Source organism: Erpetoichthys calabaricus, chromosome 17 (genome assembly GCF_900747795.2).
Source record: "Erpetoichthys calabaricus chromosome 17, fErpCal1.3, whole genome shotgun sequence".
NCBI lineage: Eukaryota > Metazoa > Chordata > Cladistia > Polypteriformes > Polypteridae > Erpetoichthys > Erpetoichthys calabaricus.
Genome location: NC_041410.2, coordinates 27,430,294 through 27,452,428, shown reverse-complemented (window position 1 = coordinate 27,452,428; position 22,135 = coordinate 27,430,294). Strand labels below are relative to the sequence as shown.

At 35.8% G+C, this 22,135-nt stretch overlaps 2 protein-coding genes across 2 annotated transcripts in view; one reads left to right on the top strand and one right to left on the bottom strand.

Moving 5' to 3' along the window:
* Positions 1–2,137, top strand: part of LOC114668210 (potassium-transporting ATPase alpha chain 1) — a 47,890-nt gene extending 45,753 nt beyond the window's left edge. Inside the window, exons 22-23 of the mRNA XM_028823872.2 lie at positions 436–527; positions 1,811–2,137. Of these exons, the coding sequence (XP_028679705.1) occupies positions 436–527; positions 1,811–1,839 (121 nt within the window). The 3' untranslated portion in view covers positions 1,840–2,137. The remainder of the gene's footprint in view (positions 1–435; positions 528–1,810) is intronic.
* A 936-nt stretch (positions 2,138–3,073) lies between these two features.
* Positions 3,074–17,357, bottom strand: tmem147 (transmembrane protein 147). Its single transcript, XM_028823873.2, has 7 exons — positions 16,878–17,357; positions 15,046–15,115; positions 9,969–10,034; positions 8,691–8,827; positions 7,280–7,364; positions 4,781–4,902; positions 3,074–3,338 (listed from the first exon to the last, which is right to left on the bottom strand). The coding sequence occupies exons 1-7, from the start codon at positions 16,952–16,954 to the stop codon at positions 3,218–3,220; spliced, it is 678 nt and encodes a 225-aa protein (XP_028679706.1). The 5' UTR covers positions 16,955–17,357; the 3' UTR covers positions 3,074–3,217.
* Between the last annotated feature and the right edge of the window lie 4,778 nt (positions 17,358–22,135).

Here is a 22,135-nt window from a genome sequence, read left to right as displayed (position 1 = left end):
AATGGATTAGTTTTGTAATGCGGGTGAAGCCTCATAATCATGGATCACTGCAATATGTGAATAAATGGGCATTACAATTTTTTCACTAACTCTCTTGTTAATGCAGAAGGTGCGGTGAATCTGGCTTGCATAGTTTTATAAGTCATAGGACATTATAACCACAAGTTACTCATTAAGTTTATCAGCTTCTACCCATGAAGACCAAAAAGATCTGTCATTCACTTAATTTGTCCTCTCTTTAACAAGCTCCCTTCTTCTTCTATGTCTCAAATGTGATAAAATCCAATGTACTTAGACTATTTTTATTTTTTAGCTTCTCATTTACAGTACCTACCACTAGTGTACAAGTGTTTTACCCTGGTACTTTTAAAGAAATTGAACTACATATTTTCTGCTAACCTGATTGTTACATGTAAATTCCTCTTTCATAATCAGAGTCCAGTGGTGGTTTGTGCCCGTTCCATTTGGGATCCTTATTTTTGTTTATGATGAAATCAGAAAACTTGGGGTTCGAAGACATCCAGGAAGTAAGTACTGTCCAAATGGCATATAGTACTCTGTAGGATATTAAGAAAAGAATTGGACATGACAAAAGCTTACTTAATTATTACAACTACTAAAATTGTATGATGGAAATTGAACTGTATACCAGTGGTCTCAAACTCTGGTCCTGGAGGGCCGCAGTGGCTGCAGGTTATCATTCTAAGCCTTTTCTTAATTGGTGACCAGTTTTTGCTGCATATTAATTCCTTCTCCTTTCATTTTAATAGACTTGTTTTTTTTAAGATTTGTTCCTCTGAATTGCTTAATTTCTTTCCTTAAACGGCACCCATACAGAAATGAAATGTGAAGTGAGGGAGCCAACAGAAGACCAACTAAGTCGGGGCCTCAAAATACAACCAATTTCACTCCAACCAGTTGCTTAATTAGGCGGCGAGTCTTGTCATTAATTAGGCCCGTTCTTTAATTCCATGGCTTTTTGCTGCTCTCATTGTGCAATGGCAGACATTTCCAAAATTATTGATTTGCTTTTTTCTAAGAGCACCGTTAAAATGTTTTGTGGACCTGAGCAGATCAGCATTCCTGAGACTCTCACCTTTCTTTATTTTCAGATATTGTGTGATGGTCTTGTTTTGGCTCATTTTATATCTCATTATTGTTTGACTGCTAATTAAGGAAAAAGAAACAATTGAGGGGTCCGATTCTTCAAAAACAAGTCAATTTAATTCAAGTTAATTAGCAGCAAAAACAGGTCATTATTTAAGAAAGGGGCTAGAATGAAAACCTGCAGCCACCCTGGCCCTCCAGGACCTGAGTTTGAGACCACTGCTGTATACAGTCATATATAATATCTTAATGACACCATAAACATTTTATTTTAGTTTGAGCAGGAACATATAACTAAGCTTATAGATTACAAAATGTTACATTTAGAGAAGGGCTAATTGGTCTATTATTACATATGAATATTGGGCAAATGAAAATAGTTAAATATAGATGTTACCAGCAATAATAAAATTACTATATTAAACAACAAACGTTGTTAACATTCATAATTATGGCATGTATTTTGAGAGTGCACAAATGAATAGTTAAGTAGAAAAGTAACGCTAAGTCTGATGAAATGCAAACAAAGACTTAGCAGCATAAGTGAATGTTTATTATACTGAAGTACAAATATTCAACAAAACACCTCTAATTTGTTCATGTATCAGCATACCTGTAATCACTTTTTTGCAATAATAAAACATGCACCAATAAACAGGTCTATCTGCTTCCTCTTTGACATTTTTTCTTCTTTCACTTGTAGGCTGGTGGGACAAGGAGTTGTATTATTGAATCCATCACCTGGAATATAATGCTCAGAGCCGGCCAGTTGATTAAATAGCCACTTTGTTCAATAAGAAGTTGTGACAATGCAACATAAATCATCAGGCTGTAGAGATTGATTTCATCCTTCCTCAGGATGATATTGTTAACTGCTCAAATTGATTTACCAGTTTGTCTTCTGTGCATAATGCATGACACAATTCTGAAGCACTAATTCTATGATATGTTTAGATCTTACATTCAGTGCGAGCACGGCTGACTGCACTGTATATGTTATTTAAATGTTTTGTCTCAATAAAAACCTCCTACATAAAATTGTCATTTTCTAAATTAGAAAGAACATTTAGCTTAAGTAAAGCCCCAGATAAAAAAATGCTTTGCTGAGTAAGTCTTTTAGTCTCGGAAGACAAAGTGCTATGCTTTTGCTCAGATAATAACTTTAATCCTATGATGGAGTGTTTCTTTATTTAGTATTTATCTCTGCCTTAAAAAAAAAAGGTTGCCAAAGCCACATTGACTATTACCTGAAGTGAGCAGTTTTGAGAATATTACGTTATTATTATAGTTTTACAATATTACAATTCTTCAGAAAAAGGCTGGAACTTAGCTGAATAAGCAGACCACCATTATAAACACAGTAAATGTCCATTTCATTAGTCTTAATTTGAAAAATAACAATCCTTGCCCTGAACAATTACAAAGTCTATTTATTTAGCTTGGTTCCCAAATAGAAAAAGTGTTATATTGTATGTCATTCAGATTCCAGCATAAAGATGTGATATTGATAAATCCTACAATTTGACATTAAAACACACATAGCATGTAACGGCACAGCAATAACAAGCAGTATAGATTCAAAAGCTTTTTATTTAACTGTAAACTCATGTAATATTTTATAAAATTTATCAGTTTAACATACAAACTTTAAGTGTTAAGATAGCTATTCCATTGTTCAACATATAATACATACAGTACAATTTGAGGAGTGTCAAACTTCTCAAGACTGTAACCATATGGATTTAGTGTTTCAGTCAATAAAGTGTTGGGGGGCAAGGCACATAACTGTCTTGGTTACTACCAAATGTTTCAGCTATTTAATGCATACTGTAGATAAAAAAAATAAATCAATTACATTATTATATTATAGCTAAGGAATAGATAACAAAACTGTATTTTATGCTTGCATTTATCAACTGAATATGTATGTTATAAATTGGCATGAGAGAAAAACAACTGCTGACCATTTTAAGGTAAACAAATACTTTTTTATTGTTGAACAATGTGTTTTAAATACAGTAATAAAAAACAATGAAAAACATTATTTGAAGGTGTGCTGAACTGCTTATGTACTCTTATTTCTTGCTGCAAGGAGGTTTGCTCTTTTGATTCAGTTGCTATGAACGAGCATGATGTAGAGAAAGAGTGAACAGAGAGAGATGGACCCTGTTAGCACTGCTTTCACTAGCAAAGCTGTCCAGCTTCCCAGTACAAACACATGAACAAAAAGTCTGAAAAACAGAAGACAAAAAGAAGGATTCTACTTAAAACAATGAGAAAAGATTCACAGGTCATGTGACAAGGACAAACAGATCAAAAGAAAATAAAACAACAACAAAAAAAAAAAACAAGTGGAATTTACAGCCAGTTGCAGTCCTTGATCAGCAATTTGTATTTGAAGAGTTTAGAGCACATCTTTCACCAAATGCTTCCCCGTACTCGAAATGCTCCTCTCTCAAAGTAATGATGCAGAACTGAATATTCTAATATAGTTACTATTAACCCATCTCATTTTGAAGTAAGAATGCACTACTAAAATATGAATTAGGACAGCATTATGGACCTCCAATCAACTTTCTGTATTCACTTTGTTTATTTTCATAGCAGTGCATCCACATATTACTTTGAAATCTATGAAAGCTGAATGAAGAATTACCGGAATTACATTTTCTATATTTCTAAGTTCAGGGGAAACAAAAAACAGTGTACTGATTTATGCTATTTACAATATAAGAAAAATGTCTTGGTGCACTACTATTGGTTAAGTATGTATTTCATATGTATTTACTCTTTATTAATTATGTAAAAATAAAAATGGTTAACACATGTACTTTGAATGTTACAACGAAATTTTAGCACATCAAAAACAAAAAACAAAGCGTCTTTATGATTTTTGCACTATAAAGAACGTACAAAATGATCTGGTCAAAAGATAATTACAGATGCCAACTGCTGAGTAGGAAGAATGCTTCAACTTTATTTTTGGGAATGTCACATTCGATGAAGGCAGCAAAATAAATTGTGCATTTAACTTTCTTTTTTATTTTTTCAACATGGGTATAACCTTTACTTTTTCCTTTGCAAGGATTCTTTATATACTTATATGACAGAAAAACAATCATTATACTTCACTGTGTTTATTATTTCAGTGCTCTGCTGCATCCATTTTGTTCTTCACCTGTAGAGCATAGGATAGTGATATTCTACTTGATGGAAACACCAATATTTTGGAAACCACTGTATGACATAATATAATAATAGTCGTAGTTTCATTTAAAGGTGCATGAAAGTATTAAAGTAAATATATACTTATCATAAAAAGAAATGCAATAGCTTGAGAAATGGACTCTGTCCAATTGACAGCTGGCTTATGGTAATCTCTGTAATTGGGCAAAGACTGCGCTAACTTTGAAAATCGAAATTTAAACATATTATTGCAATTCTAATTTTTCCGAACAATCTCTATATTCAATGGATAGCAAAAGGATGAAGCAAAAGCTTTTCTACAAATTGCACTTGAAATCTCTCTTGACTAAATCGGGACAGACACATGTTTAGCTTTTGAGGTCTCAAACACTTGCATAATGAATACTGAGATGGGAAAATCCTGAAATTTAATAGGCACTCAATGTTAAATCATTTGGCATGTATTGCTTTCAAGGGCCTTACTCACTCCATTATAAAAGCTTTGTAGACACATAACCCCAGCAGGACTGTAACGGGCAAGCGAAAGCTCTTGGGAAGATCATAACGAGTAAACATCCAAACAACTGCTGCCATTGCAATATAATGTACCTAGAAAATAAACAAAGAGGAAGCACTAAAATATTATTATGTGAAGCTCTAACAGCTTAAACTCTAATATATAGATATCTCTACTTCATATGACAAAGGTTAAACATTATGACATCAAGACTTTATATTTAGCTGAAAAAAATAAGTTAACTAATATGTATTCATTCTCTATTAATTCATAAAATGGCTGAAGTGCTAAGTATGCCATCAAAGACGAACACCATCAATGCTGAAACCCGGCACCCATGCCTAGTATGTGCATCTTTCTGATGACACTAGAGGTAGAAATCCATGACAGTATTTTTTCTTTTTTGTAATATTGTTTAGCTGTACCAGCTCTAGTACTAGACAAAGTGATTGCCAAAGATGTGGGGTCCTGTCACATTATTACCTTCAAGTGTTTTGTGAGCTAATGCACTACCTTCATATTGCCAGCCTTAAAATGAATATATTTGAGGAAGGATGGCAGCGCTTTAAAACACTTCAGATAAACTGGTATTTCACAATAGATTTGCCAGCTTATAAAATTAAGAGGGCAAAATGTGCAATCATTTGGTGCAAATGGGGAAAAGAAAATATTAAAAATAGTATATATAGATAGAAAATAATAGGAAATGGCTATGGTTTATTTAAAGATTAGTCATAGTCAATAATGTAGACATAAAATACTCTACTGTATATACAGTATTATAGTGAGGGGGCTTCATAGTGGTTGGAGAATGTGTATACAGTGATCCCTCGCTATATCGCGCTTCGCCTTTCGCGGCTTCACTCCATCGCGGATTTTATATGTAAGCATATTTAAATATATATCGCGGATTTTTCGCTGCTTCGCGGGTTTCTGCGGACAATGGGTCTTTTAATTTCTGGTACATGCTTCCTCAGTTGGTTTGCCCAGTTGATTTCATACAAGGGACGCTATTGGCAGATGGCTGAGAAGCTATCCAGCTTACTTTCTCTCTCTCTCTCTCTCTCTCTCTCTTGCGCTGACGTAGGGGGGTGTGAGCAGGGGGGCTGTGTGCAGCTGCTTCCTGAAACGACATGCTGTGCTGCACGGAGCTTCGCATACTTAAAAGCTCAAAGGGCACGTATTGATTTTTTATCTCTCTCTCTATCTCTCTCTAACTCTCTCTCTGCTCCTGACAGAGGGGGTGTGAGCTGCCGCCTTCAACAGCTTTGTACCGGCGGTGCTTCGCATACTTAAAAGCCAAAAAGCGCTATTGATTTTTTTTTTGACTGCTTGCTTTGCACTCCTTTGAAAAGGAAGATATGTTTGCATTCTTTTAATTGTGAGACAGAACTGTCATCTCTGTCTTGTCATGGAGCACAGTTTAAACTTTTGAAAAAGAGACAAATGTTTGTTTGCAGTGTTTGAATAATGTTCCTGTCTCTCTACAACCTCCTGTGTTTCTGCGCAAATCTGTGACCCAAGCATGACATTCTAAAAATAACCATATAAACATGTGGTTTCTACTTCGCGGATTTTCCTATTTCGCGGGTGGCTCTGGAACGCAACCCCCGCGATGGAGGAGGGATTACTGTAATCCAACTTGTGGCAAACATATCATTCAGAAATATGAGATTTTCTTTAAACAGAAAAACTGAAAAAAATGTATGAGGTTCTACAATAGTAGATTGAGGAAAAAAAAGTATTTTTTGATGTTATAAATTACAATACAGTGAATAAAAGACCACAGAGTTATACAGAGGTGGGTTAGAATTCTTCCTATTAAATATGGTGGCAAGTCAGTAAAGCAGGGCATATTAAAATAGTCATCCTATTATGTTTAACTCCAATTAAGAAATTTAAAAGATTAATTGTGACTTACAAAAAAGCCAATGAGTTTTTACTAATATGATAAGAGTGTAGAAAATTCCCAGAAGGCATCACTTACAGTGTGGTTCAGGCATTGTTCAGGATATATTTTGGATAGTCTTACTCCACATAGGCATCCACATAATGTATAGTTTTAAAGTAACCATTACTTAGACCTTTCATGGCAAAGTCCAATTGGCAACAGATATGCAAAAGAATCATTTGAACATCTGACAGTGTTACCATCGCTACTCTACCCTATCCTAGCTTGGGGGAGCAAATATCATTAGTCTTAGAATACAAAGATAATTCCACTGAAGCACCTGGAAATCTTTCTGAATATGCATAAAATGTTCAACAAATGAAACATCACATTCCCCAAAAAGGCAATGAATGTTACAGAATGATTGATCGATTTAAAATGAACCACAGAGTGTCAGGAAAATGTAAAATATAATCCCATAAAGTGCTGTCCTTTGAAACATTTTAATACTCACAATGCACTAACAAAGTACAAATGAAAGTCAAAACAATTTAAAAATCATAAAAAAGACAAAGTACCAGGCTAATATTGGAGTCAAAGCTCATCTGAATATACTTCCAGTCAAACTCGATTCCCCGTGCTCCTACCCATAAAGGAATGCACCTGTAGGACAAAAGATGAAGAGTTAGCACAGGAAATATCTGCAAATTTAATCCTCTAATGAGAATTTGTATAATTCACTTGAACTTATACAATATTAATTACAGTGGCATATCATATGACATAATAGAAAAGAAGTTATTAAAAGAACAATTTAAAATGAATGAAGCTTTAAGAACAAGCTCTAGCTTTGCCACAGTTCAGTATTAATATATACAGTATTTTACAAAAGTGAGTACACCCCTCACATTTTTGTAAATATTTTATTATATATTTTCATGGGACAACATTGAAGATATAACACTTTAATACAAGAGGAAGGAGAAGGAAAAACAGTTTGCCCAGAGAAATACCATGTTATGAATATATAGTAATATTAAAATAATCTGGATAAAACATCAGGCCATTACAGGGGCTATTCCTGCAAGGCAGCCAACAATCCTGCAGCTAATAAAGCAATTTTGAAAGGAGGGATGGATGGATGGATGATGGATGGAGGATGGATGGATGGATGGATGGATGGATGGATGGATGGATGGATGGATGGATGGATGGATGGATGGATGGATGGATGGATGGATGGATGGATGGATGATAGATAGATAGATAGATAGATAGATAGATAGATAGATAGATCCCAATAACATTACTCAAAGCTGTTACGCTACACTTGAAGCATTTAATGTCACAAAAACAAATTCTGCACTAGTCACTGTCTGTGTGGAGTTTGCAAATTCAACTCCTACAGCCCCAGAAACTGTTTAGGTGGATTGATTATTCAAAGTTGACGGCCTGGCACTCTGCTCAGATAGTAAAAACTAAGGGTTAATATAACTATCCATGCAGTAAGCAACTCTATAAACGGTGACAAAACCTGCCATTAGATTTTAGTTCGACTCTCTTTGCTAGAAGGAAAGTTAGCTTTGTTGGTTTGACCCAGATTTCCATGCGCTTGCAAGAGTAGTGAAGAGCAAACATCGATATCTGGTGAGAGATTGAAGAGAATGCACAAAGCAAATTACTCCATGGATGGAGTTTTGTATATTATCTCGGAATTGGACTCTGACCTGTCGGACTCAGATTCTGATGAAAGTGATCTGTAGATCGAGATTGAAAACGAAAGTGAAGTACCGGCATCAGTTGATCGATCTCCAGCTAATTGTGGTGCCGAACACGATTGTGTAGATGAAGACCGCCACTCATAAATGACGTGAACTGTTACTAAAATAAATTTAAACTCAAAATACTGTAAATATCATAGTAGAAACATTTGTAGTTTAAAAATTTTTTAAAACAAACATTTGTGACACCCTCAGTGATGTGCTGTACCTGGACATGATGAGCTCTGCTGTAGCCCATCCCATAGCTGCTACCATGATTTTGTATTCACCTTTCCCAGCATTTCTTGACATGACAAGGTGTAGCCCAAGTAAGTCTGCCAGATCAACTGTTGCTTTCATAAACTCCTAAAAGCAAAAAAAAGTTAAGAATTATTTTCTGTTAATAATTCAAATTATTCTGTAAATTCTGTAAATGTGCCTGAATAGTAAAGAAATGGTCTTTGAGATGCAACAACGCGGTGTGTATAATGACTGCAGCATGTTCTCTAAATTTTGTACTTAATGGTCTTTGAAGCTTTATGAAGACTAATATTAGTCACGTCAGATTAAAACGCCCTTAATTACCAAGTGGATATTATGTCACATGTTCCTTATTCACTAAAAGCAGAACCGCTAAAGTAGGTTTGTGACAAGATCCAAAGCAAAGAGTTCTCAGATACACCTGCTAGAATAAAAAGATGGCAACTTTTTTTTCACAAATGACCTATAAAGTTTGACACTAAGGGATGTAGTGATATACTATTTGAGTTAGTTTAATATTTCACACTTTGCATTCATTTGAAATAAAGCAAGTATACACTGTTAATAAGTGATCAATGCTTCAAGTTTTTTTTTTTTAACCTGACAGAATTTTATTTAGAATAATTTTATGACAATTTCACTTTATAAATAAATCACTAAGTTAAATGTATTGTTCAAGAAGTATAATAAATATGAAACCTTGAACATATACTGTATGTTGTTTGAGAAGCTACCTTTACAAGCCTAAAACTGAATACTTAGCAACTTTAACAAAACAAATTGCCCTCATAATGTAATATTGTGACATGCAAACTTGTTAATATAATTTATAAAAAATTTAATTTACCAAAAGCCTACTAACCAAAAAATACATAACATAAAAATGTATCCTTCAGCGCGATAGTACTGCAGCATGACAATTATATTTAAATACTGTACACAACACTTTGACAGTGACAGGAGAATTCAGATATTACCAAAAATACAAAAGTGACAGTTTCACATTAACTTGGTCACATTTCATATTGTATTTATTACTATATAGTAAAACATTACAGGACCATTATATATTTTAACAGAATGCACGGGCACCATTTTTGTCACTGGCATTTGAAAGGAAAGATACATTTATACTTATTCTTACATCTGCACAATATGATATTAATACATAATACGGTGTTAAGTTATAACACAAGTGTTAATACATGATAATATAATGTAAATATGGCAACACTCCGCTTCTTACCCCAACAAAATCGTATACTCCTGCTCCTCCCTCCCACGTGGGAAAAAATGTGGCCAAGAAGAGCATCTAGAATAAGACAAGATAGAAGAATGTAAATAATAAAAAATGAGTAGAACATCATCAAATTTCAAAATTGCTTTCAGTTTTTTTTCCTGGGGTCTTGTTCTTTCTTTGCAGTGAGACTCGGCCTTTCCATGTTTTTATGATGCCACTTCCAGTAGCACCTTCTATGGCCCTTCTACTCATCAAAAATCAGCCAATGTCTCTGCAGTACATGTGTTATCATATTCATACGAACATTTTGAAGACTGCACTCTTCTTCCCCAATGAAATGGAACATCTTCACTGTATTAGTGAAACACTAATAAACTGCTAGCAAATTCATTAAGCCGAGTTACTTTTTATATTTTCTCTTGAACAAAATGTATGCAATTCACTTTATTTTTCCTCTCTGTTTAAATGCATCCCTAATAGACATAGATAAAAATATGAGCTACCAGGTAGAAGAAGAAAGTCTAAATAATAATGCAACAAGGCTGAATTAAAAAAAAAAAAAATAACATAAAGGGTTATTAAATAACATCACATATTTCAAAGGTGAAAAGAAAATACTGCCACCATTTTCTAATTCATATCAAAGACCTATAAAAAAGTTTCTGAAGCACAAAAAGTCTAAAGATGTTGAATGAAATATGTATACTAAGTCAAGGTTGTTTATGTCTGTTAAACATTGTTTTATGTTGTTTTCTTATTTTGCTGCATTTGTAAGTACTAGCATGATGAGCTTATGAGTGTAACTGCTCTTTAACATAAAATTCTAAATGAATTCTAAAATATAAAAAAATACAAATACATCACTTTTATTTATTATAAATTAGCTAGGGTACCTAGTGCTGCACAGGGTGGAATAAAGTACAGGTGCAGTCACTAAATAAATGAATTAAAAATTTTAAAAAGTTGGTTTAGCTTTAGTACACATGCAAAAAACAATTGACTAAGCTTTTTTTTTTTTTTGGAATAATGTAGCATTTTAGGGTTGCCATCCATTACAACCACTCCCACTCCAATGAAATATTAGAAACACCATATAGCTTATATTTTAAGTTGGACCAATGCACATGCAAAATGTTGTGAAAATTGGTTCAGCCATTTTTGAGTGATTGGCAATGAAATGGGGTCCTTTGTATGCAAAATGAATTAATAACAGCAAACAAAGCAAAAAAAAAATTCAAAAGACAAACCGAGGATATTACAATTTTATTTATATGAATGTGCAATCAAAGGAATATTTATCAAAAAGTGACACTGCAGATCAAATAGGCATGTAATTGGATGGGAATGATAAGTCACTGTAAAATCCCTAGAGATGCTAACAAACAGAGAGTTAGAGAGCTACTGTTAAATGTCCACAAGATATCAGACATGGTAAGCTTATAAACAGCTGAACATTTAGATATCAAAACTGCTTTGAATAATCTGATAAAATTGCTGTTTTCTTTGGGTCAGTATGCTTCACAGCAGGCAAAAAGGGTAGGAATAAAGTGCATGAAAAAGCCATACAAGATAAATCTGCTTTGCATAGTATCATCAGGAGATGATCTCAGACCTAACTCCCATTGCGGTGTTATGATTATTTATAGTCTGTTTTGCCAGCTGTGCGACTAATTGCTCATTAACAGAGAGGTTCTGGTAATTAATGAGGATCCACACTGCACTCAATGTTACAGCAGAAAAAAAAAGAAGCACATTCTACTCCAGTGTTTACATGAATAAATCCTTACAAGACATTCTTAGAAACACTAAAATTAAATCATAATTTAAACTTTAGGGAAAGTCTTTGCAAATCATAATGATACAGTGTTGTATTGATCATGGAGTGTAAAATTTGCTTCAGGTCTTTTTAAAATGCTTTAACATTCACATTCCATAACCAAATATTAAAAAGCTATTTTGATATTTTAAAATTATTTACTCATGACTTTCTTTTAAACTAGTTGGTTAAGATCATAATTCAACCCCCCAACTCTTCCCCATCTCTCTCTCTCCCTCTGTCAATTGTTACTTAGGTTAAAGCTTTAAACTATGCAAATTGCACAAGAGATATGGTTATTTCATTGGTAGTTTTGGTGAATACTTATGCTATAACTTATGTTCCATTTTTTGGTTGTTAATTAATTTAGAACAATGCCTAGATATTTTTGCTTTGCTCCCTCCCCCAACCATAACTTATCGTCTATGTGGAAAGGGTGAAAGGTTTAGATTTGTCAAAAATGTTCATCTCCGTTTTTCGATAGATCTCGATATTTTAGGGTCCCCTGATACTGAAAACATTGACATCTCAATGATGGTGTGTATCTGTCTGTGTGTCACAGTTTCTTGAGGACAGTTTAGTGCTAAATCAACTGGACGGAAAAATACCAAATCCGAAAGTTAAGTCTGTTATGAGATGACGATGTGCAGATTAGTTTTTGAGCCAAATTAGAACAGAAACAGGCACTCTAGTGGAACCCTCAAATACCGTAATTCTGCAATGAATTATGAATTCTTCTTGTCAATTGCTATCGTAATAACCTATTTTATGATCAGAAAGATCAGCAGAATTATATAGAATAATTTGGGTAACTTGGTTCCCAGAGTGCAAAGCCTACTGACAATCGCGTCCGAATTTTTTCGTGTTGACACTGTAAAGTAGTTTATGTTGATGAGTGTTAAAGAGATCTCAGTTAAACACATCATGGTTAGATGCTGTTAACACTGTAAAATGTGAATTTGTGAATTTCCCCCTGGGATTAATAAAGTATCTATCTATCTATCTAACTATCTATCTATCTAAATGGATAGTGAATCACTTTTATAACTAGCACAACAATTTTTTTTCCCCAAAGTACACCGATTATTGTTAAAAGCTGCAACCAATGTTTAGTTACTTCTGAATGTAGAAGGGTACAAAGACATTTGTCTGAAGACTCATGAACTCAACAGGACAAAGGCTGACATTTTGTTGGTAGAGAGAATGCCGACTAAGCTATCAAAAACGCCCATAAGCAGAAATCTCTGCTGAAGGATTTTAAAGCAGATATTAGGTAAACCTAACAGCATTGAAAGACTTCAAGAGAAAGCAACAGGCAATAATGGCATCAACAATTATGTTTGATCCTGCTGTCAGCAATCTTAAATGGCAAGACAAGCTTCCCTGGAAAATACAGGGCATCACCATTAAGGACAAACCATGCACAGGCGTGGTACGCATGCCACAAAACTGTTAATATGCACTATACTGTATATGAACATAAACTAAATGTGCACAGAATAATAAATAATACCAGCTATCTGGGCTAACACCAAACATGACTGATCACTAAATAGCAAACTGAAACAATTTCCACATGCCTTTAAGCAGTTAATACAGTAATAAGTGCTCAGAAATCTCTCCCTAGATACAACTATCTGGTCACAGGCACATTACAGAGAAAACTGCTTTTTTTAAATGAAACTTAGTGTGAAGGCTTCTATTAGCAGTAATGTGATTTAAAAAAATAACTGAAAAATGCTGTGGTGATCAAGTATTTTTTCCTTCATTTTTAAAATATTAACTATAATGAAAGCTGAGATAAAGATCATCTTTAAATCTTTGTTTTCTGTATGATTTTGATTATTTTTATAGTCAAAATCGCTGAATTGGCGCATTTCCTGTACAAATACAGGGGAAAATGCAAGGTGCAGTAGCAACGTGCCTCACCTCACCTCACCTCGGACAAGGTGAGGCAGACAGTACCATGTCACTCCGACAGGGGCAAATGTGAGCCCAACAGGTGCTTGCTGCTAATAAGTTAGCGATATCAGAAAGTCAAGTGCACTGCAGTGGTCTGTTTAGTTTTATTTTTTTGTTCCGACTGACTACCAAAATGGAAGATTAAGATTTTTAAAACTAAAGGAAAATAAGGAGGACTTTTACAAGAAAGTGACAAGAGATTTTTGTGGAGAAGGATAGACGCATGGACTTCATTTACAAATAAAGACAAGACCATAAATGGTTTTTAATTTTATAAAAATTGGAATCAGACTAAGAAAAAACAATCCAATATTTAAAAACTAAATTTTGACTTTAAATAAAATATTCTTTTGTTTCTCTTGTTATCTTTTTGTTGAACAGTAAATTGATTAAAGCATGAAAATTAAAAGCTTTTAAAAACAAATAAATATTTCAATTAAGGTTAAAATTGAAATCCATTTTTTTGTTTGTACACCACTCTGTACTTTCATTTGTATCGAATGAGTATGAATTGTGGAATTGCAATGGCAAATTTAGAACACATGGAGGATGCAGAGCAAATGCGCTCTCTCGGCTCTCTCTTACTGCTATAAATGCAACGTTCTTTCTTAGCCAAATATGTACCTTACCTATGTGTGTATAAAGAATGCTGATGAGATATGGAACATAACCAGTAGCCAATGTGCATGCTGCCAATTCAATAGTGAATAAGTGATTCTTTTTCATATATTTGTAAAACTGGCTCTGAAGGAGTTGGTGCCTCACCAGCCATGAACCTCACCACACATCACTGCTTAGAATTATATACCTGCATGAGGCTTTTTTTATGCTATGTGACTCTAAATACAAAATAACTATTTGCATTAAAATTAGCTGTGCTGTTACCAAAGGTGGCTAAAAAGAAGGGAATAGCCAGTGGAACATTAGAACAAGGTCTCCAGAACTTGTTGAGAGCCTTTAGTAAAACGGCCATGAAAGGGGGTTTCAGCCAGGAACGGCTAAAGTTAGAAAGCACTTTTGACAGTCTATTAACCTTTACTGTTACACTATCAATAGGGGCAGAACCAAGGTAGCAATGTCCAACTGCTTAATGACTTACTGTAAGTTAAAAACTGGTTAGGCAGTTGGATGGGAAACCAGAAGGTCATGGGCTCACTTGCTCTAATTATTCACAAGTCACAAGTATTAAATTCAGCTAAATGGACATGCAAACAATTATACAAAAATTGCATAGTGTTTTAGAATTGCAGTCCTGTAAAACAATACAGTAATTACAAGAAAAAAATGTCATTGAGTGAATCTCACCTTGCAGAGCTGCACAAAGAGGTAGGTAGCTCCAGCCTGGACACATCTCCAGAATGCATTATACTCTGAACTACAATAAATGAAAGAAAAGGCTGACATTAAAAGACAATTTCAGCAATGTAGCCGGTGTCTTCAAATGAATTGATTGTACTACGGTTTCCTAGTCATCACTTCCTTCTTGAAATATATATGCATCAAGTCAGATCAAGTCAAATGGCTTTACTATCATATCACCCATAATACAGCATTGCAGCATAGAGTAGCATGATATAATGTTCTCCAGGACTGTGGAGCAACATATACATAAACACAGGATAAGTGCAAGACAGCAAAGAACTATACTATACAAGAAAGAAAGAAAGAAAGAATATATAGTAATAAATTGAAATAGTAAAATAAATAAACAAACTAAAAGAATTAGTTTGGATGCTACAGAACCTTCTGCCATATGAAGTAGGACAAAGAGGCCATAAGAGTCGTCCTTCACAATCCAGCAGGCTTTGCAAATGCACGCTAAGATGTCTTTCATATCTGTATTCATTATTTAGCAAAATCTTCATACCTACATCTACTGAACCAATGTCTATAAACTCTAATGTCACCCGATTTATGGTTATACTTATTTCTTCTTTCACTTTATACTTGGACATTTGCTGGTGTATCCCAGTATTTGTTTTCTGTGCAATTAAGCATGCATTTGAATACTGCTCTACTTATTGAACTGTGTTTTTGACATGAAAACACATTATATTCTGTAAAAAGATTAATCAATGAAAACCCTTAAACAATTTGATTCTCTTCTTTGGGGATCAATTTGGAGCGATCCAGGCTCATTAGGGGGATCAGTTCATCGCACTCAGTCATTGAGAGCTAATTTAGAGTCCCCAATTAACCTACCATGGGCATCTCTGGGTCATGGGTAGGAACGCCATCTACAGCTAAACCTGGCAAAGATGAACTATTTTGTTATTCTAGCTCGTCCCTCAATTCAGCACCACATCACTGTTCAGCTTGGCTCTTTATCGCTAACACCCAAGTTGCAGACTTACTCAATATCCACAACATTAGACTGTATCTGACAGAATATGTAGCACAATTCCTGGGCCAGGCTTTGGTCTTGTCATGTCTGGACCACTGCAGCTCTCTGCTGGTAAAATGCAACAGCAGGTCTAGTGTTCATAAAGGTGAGACGGACACACATCACTTCTCTTTCCAGTTTGCTACACTGGGTTTGTATACTGCTGTATATTAAATTGAAATTCTTGATGCTTGCCTAGAGTAGTCAACAGGTCAGCACCTACATATATGAAGACACTTGTGAGATCCTATGCTCCTTCCTGCCCACTCAGGTCTGTTGATGCCATCCCTACTTGGTATTAAATCTCAGACCAGACTCTTTTCATGTATAGCTCCTGGTTTGTGGAAGGAGCTGCCCACCTATATTCAAAATTCCGAGCAAGGCGACTCTTGTTTGGTGAATTTCTGTGCTACTGTAACTGTTTGGTTATGTAAGTTTGGCATTGTAACTCAGTTTGAATTTTGTTCAAGTCCTCTTCACGCGTGATAATCAATGTTACCCTTTGTCCTGTAACACTTGCTCCTTAATAGTCCCCATCTTATGTTTACTCAATTATGTTAATTTCGTTTGTAAATCGGTTTGGGTAAAAGCGTCTGCTAAAGTTAGTAAATATAAATATTTGGGGACACAGGAAAGTGAGTATAACCCCCATAATAGTCAGTGACTGGCCAAACTCGGAACCTCATCAGGCAGCAATACTGACTGCTGCGCCACCTTCAATTTCCTTTTTTGAAAATAACGTTAACATACTTACAGTCCGCTGCACTTATATGTGATGAAGTACGGAAAGTAAGCCAAAGCAAGGCAGTTCCCAAAATGGAAGAGCGTCATTTCACACTAGAAAATCACTCGTTTCCAGACTTGCACAAAATGTACACGATGACCGTGACGTCTGCCTCCAGCTCCGGATTTTTTCTTTTCTGGTTCAACAACAAAGAAAAATAAAAATCTGATAACAGATGTTGTTTTGTTGAGATGTTTGTAAAGGCTCTCGTCTCAAATTTTGCCGATCTGTTTGAGTCTGCGCAGTCCTTAGTTTATATTCATAATGCAATATTCGAAAAAATTAAATACTTAATCCGACTGAGTAATAACTGGGGGGAAAAGTAAATAAAGTCCCAATTATAATATGTACACGTGTTCTTATATGCAACACCGAGTGTTCAAAGATTGACAGTCCTTCAGTTACAAATGAGCATCCGGATACAACGGAAGTAGATCCGCTTTCTATTCATTCCGGGGAAAGCATAGTACCACGAATGTTAAGGGTATATAAGTTCCGAGATTCGTTGGTAAATTAGGTGAAATCTGTACGTACGATGAATTCAAATAATTTAGTTATTGTTTGTTTTAGACATATCGAACTTATTTCTCCAGGAATGCTGTTAAGTGGACTTTTTATGGTCCTTTTCCGCGCTGACAACATACAACATCTTTATTAGTTCGATCCATTTTCTCTGTCAGTGAGACTTTTAGCCAAAGTTGGTTTATTCTGTTCTTTTATACGCTATATATGTTCATTAGTTTTATACTTTGAAAATGTGCACGCAATATTTTATGTACCTTCTGAGTAAACGCAGATGAATTACGGTATGCAATGACGGCCCGTCCAGGAATTGGTCCTGCCTTGTAGCCGAATCGGACAATCCGATGCATGCTGATTTAGGCTCCAGCTTCCACGCCACCCTGCTCTGGATGCGGGTTACGAAAATGAATGGATAGATGTTACTACAGCGTGATTATTCTCTTTGTGCTTCCGTACCTTTGTCCGCCTTTCACGTTGGCGTCATTTCAGGATACATGCGGATAGCTCCCAAATAGCCTTCGCCGCTGGCCGCGGGATGGGTGGGAACGGACAACCAAGGGGCGGGACTATGACCACGCCTATCTAACGGGAATCCTTCTTTGCAAACTTATTCAAAATTCCAGCTCAATAAATTATATAACACCTTTTAAATGACGCGTGAGCAATTACTGATTGTATGACTGTTTTGGAAATTATGCAACATCTAATGAATTGATTATTTTGAGAGGAAAACGACAGATGAACTAATCTGGTAATAACTGAACGTCTTCGTAGAAGGCAGGAGGGGCCGATGTCAGCTTCGACTCGCCCACATCTAACCATGCAAACGAGAATAACGTTAAATAGGTGGGGTCTGACATCTTAATCCCCACCCATGTCAGCCCCTTGCCCCATTCGGCAGCAACGTGGACCTTCTCATTTCTTTTCACCTGCTCTACCTGGTGGTTATAAAAGGAAGTACAGACACTTTACTGAAAAGTTCTGTAATTCTTCACATCTTGTGTAATCCCGCAGGTATTGAGTAAATCACAAAATAACACAGCATTCCTTGTTTATTTTCAATGGTTGGATATGTGGATATGTATATCCAGTTTCTCCTGTTGCCTTCCTCGTTTTCTAGAGCCAACTAAGAAGCTGCATTGCTGTCAAATCCTTCTGTTATATGAATGATTGTGCAGATCTTGTAAACTGATACAGACACAAAACAGAGGAGGCACGACTGCGCCACATTCTGCTACATAGGCATTATCAAGAAGTACACATTCAAGGAGATATAATCATAGACATATATAGATATACGCCGCATTCACTGTGTTGCCCAGTCGATACGATACGTCAGCGCGTACGCCATATTGCGAGTGGCAAAGGTGCCATTTAAACTAATTCAGGTAAACGTGGAAACCGGGTTTTCTGATGAAAAAACAATAACGTTTAAAACAGTGTCGTTTACATACAACAGATTTTGGCGAATCGTTTAAATGCAATTATTTATATCCATTTATACACTATTAATGCCAATTATTATTATTATTATTATTATTATTATTATTATTATTATTATTATTATTATTATTATTAAATAATTCCTCCCATATAAGTAACATTTCTCGGACTGCCTTCTTCCATCTCCGAAACATTTCTAGACTTTGTCCTGTTCTTATGCAACACAGTACTGAAGTATTGGTTAATGCCCTAGTCACCTCATCTCACTGGCATCCCACAAAAACGTAAGCATCGCTTACAACTTCTTCAAAATTCTGCTGCCAGGATAATACCCTGCTGTTCTAAATCCACTGAACATATTACACCTATTCTCTGTCTACTTCATTGGCTCCCTGTTAACTACAGAATACAATACAAAATACTGCTCTGAACATTTAAAGCTCCCCCTACCTCACTGATCTCCAACAGACTTACACTCCTCTCGCTCACTCAGATCCTCATCTGCAGCTCGACTTTCTGTACCGCACATCAAACTCAGTTCTATGGGAGCTCCAGCGTCTCTCATTGTGCTCCTCAACTCTGGAATTCTCTTCCCTCTCATATATGTCAGCTCGATTCCATAACACATTTTAAAACTACCCTCAAAACTTATGTTTTCAAACTGGCAAACCAATTGTGAATTTTGCACAGTTACTGCCAGTTATCTTTGTTTGTCTTTCTTTTAACAGTGAAATGATACACTCAATGACAAAAATAAACAATTTTATTGTATACAAATTGTCTTAATATATTCTGAAAACATTTCACTCATTCCTCTCTCAATTTCTCTCTCTCTCTCTCTCACACACGCGCACACACACAATATGATTACTTAAATATACGAGTATACATGATAGGATCTAAAATCCATGAAACAGAACTGTCTTACATAGCTTTTTCCGTGTGATGCCACTCTGTAATTTGAGAGTATTCAGTCTGGCAATATGAGGCAGCCTTTGTTTGTGGAAGACAAACACAACTAAAGACATGAGCATAAAATGATGGTTGTCAATTTCAAACTGTGTTTCCTCATTGTACTCCTTGAGAATAAAAACATCATCTGAACCAATCTCAGCCTGAACAAACTGATTGATCAAAGATACACTGACAGCTTGCCCTAATGTCGACTGTCAGATAATATGCTCAGCTACTTTGACCACCTTGACTGTACCCTCAGAAGGAATCATCAAACCTCCTTTGTTTTTTAATGTGAGCAAGTGGTAGCTTTAATCATATGATGCCGATACAGCATCTGTTACCAAACTAGCACGGCACACATCACAGGACAGCTTTCTCAAAATCCCGTCTAAGGGCTACCTCCCACTGCTTCCTGAGGTGGATTTCTTTGGGAAACGTTTAAAGTTTGAGAAATGTTAACAGCTAACAACAATCTACATAGTTAGTGACTAAATATGTTTAGCCAAAACGTTGTTTGGAGGCTCACTTGAGAACATAAATGCATAGCTTTGCTAGCTTAGCCTGGCGTAGCTAAAGTTAAGATTATAAAACGGGATTTTCTAATGGCCAAATATAACCAAAACAATTGTTCAGATTTACCTATGAAATGTAATCCCTGTGATCTGGTTTGGAGCGTACAGCGGTTTGTACAATCCCAAGCAGCACATGCGTGCGGCATCTTTATCCATTACTTCACTCCACAGCAGTGCCACTCGCAATATGGCGGCGACGTTGCCGTACGATGCTACTGGTCATGAGGTGTCTAGTAATTCTATGTCTATGGATATAATGCCCTGATGAGTAACAGCGTCATACATCACCGCAGGTCTACGACAGCCGTTTCCGGGCGAAAGTGACATCACCACGTGTCTAGAACCAGTAGTTTGGTAATAAACATTTATACGTTGTCACACATCAAATTCTTGACACGCTAACTACTCTAAACCCTAACCTTAACAAAACTAACTCTTAACATTAACCATTTATCCAACACGCTAACCATACTAGCCCTAACCTTAACTTCTGTCCAATAATTGCGGTTAATGTTAAGAGTTAGTTTTGTTAGGGTTAGGGTGCCATGGTGCCATGGCCCACCTGCCAAGTTGTTTTGCCTGCCTAAGGAAAAGTCATCCCAGATGGAGGATCGCAGGAATCGTGGGAGAGAGGGGTCCTTTCATCGGATTGGCTGGCCCAGTGCTGTTTCTGCTGTGGAATGGCCAAATGGGGGAGGCAGCTTGAAGGATGTGGTCTCCAGGACTCTATACAAATCCAAATCTTATTATGGGATATATCATCTACTGTTACATTCTGCTCTGTACTTCTAAAATTTATATTTTTTATTTCTTACTATATTGAGAAATTGTTCTGTGTACTGTACTGTATTGTATTGTATTGTATTGACCCCCTTCTTTTGACACCCACTGCACGCCCAATCTACCTGGAAAGGGGTCTCTCTTTGAACTGCCTTTCCCAAGGTTTCTTCCATTTTTCCCTACTAGGTTTTTTTGGGAGTTTTTCCTTGTCTTCTTAGAGAGTCAAGGCTGGGGGTCTGTCAAGAGGCAGGGCCTGTTAAAGCCCATTGCGGCACTTCCTGTGTGATTTTGGGCTATACAAAAATAAACTGTATTGTATTGTATTGTAAATGCATTTATTAATTATAAAAATTAGGTGCAACAACATCAATTTTGTTTCCAAGTTTGGCACAGAGTTTAATTATCATATTTAAATCTGTTTCATCCATCTTTATATTCATAAATTATGCTAGGAACACTACCAAAGTTTGATTGCTCCTGAGGCAGCAACTCAGGGTAAACTAGCTCAAAGTAAAAAAATGACAAAAAGAAGAAAGTTGGTTCAAACAGCACAGCATGTCTTCGTGAGGACACATCCATTGCTCCACTGCAACAGACACTCCTGTAATAAAGCAGAAGTTCACTTAAGTGAGTCATTTTAGTATTACTAAGTAGTGTGTAAGAATGAAAACTTTAGAGACCTCCAAATCTCAACTTGAAGTAATTTTGGAGAATCTAAGTGAATTTCATTGGTGTGCCTGTTGAGCTAAATGACCTGTTTTCATCAAAATTGTCTTAATAATGTAACATTAGCAATAGTAATTGATGCAGTACCATGTTATTTTAGCTAGGAGTCATACCACATTCACTTGGCCAGGTCTGGGATTGGAGAACAACCAGGAAAAGCTTGGGTTGCTGCTGAAAGAGGTGTTTGTGAGGCCAGCAGGGGTTGTTTACACCGTGATCTGAATGTGG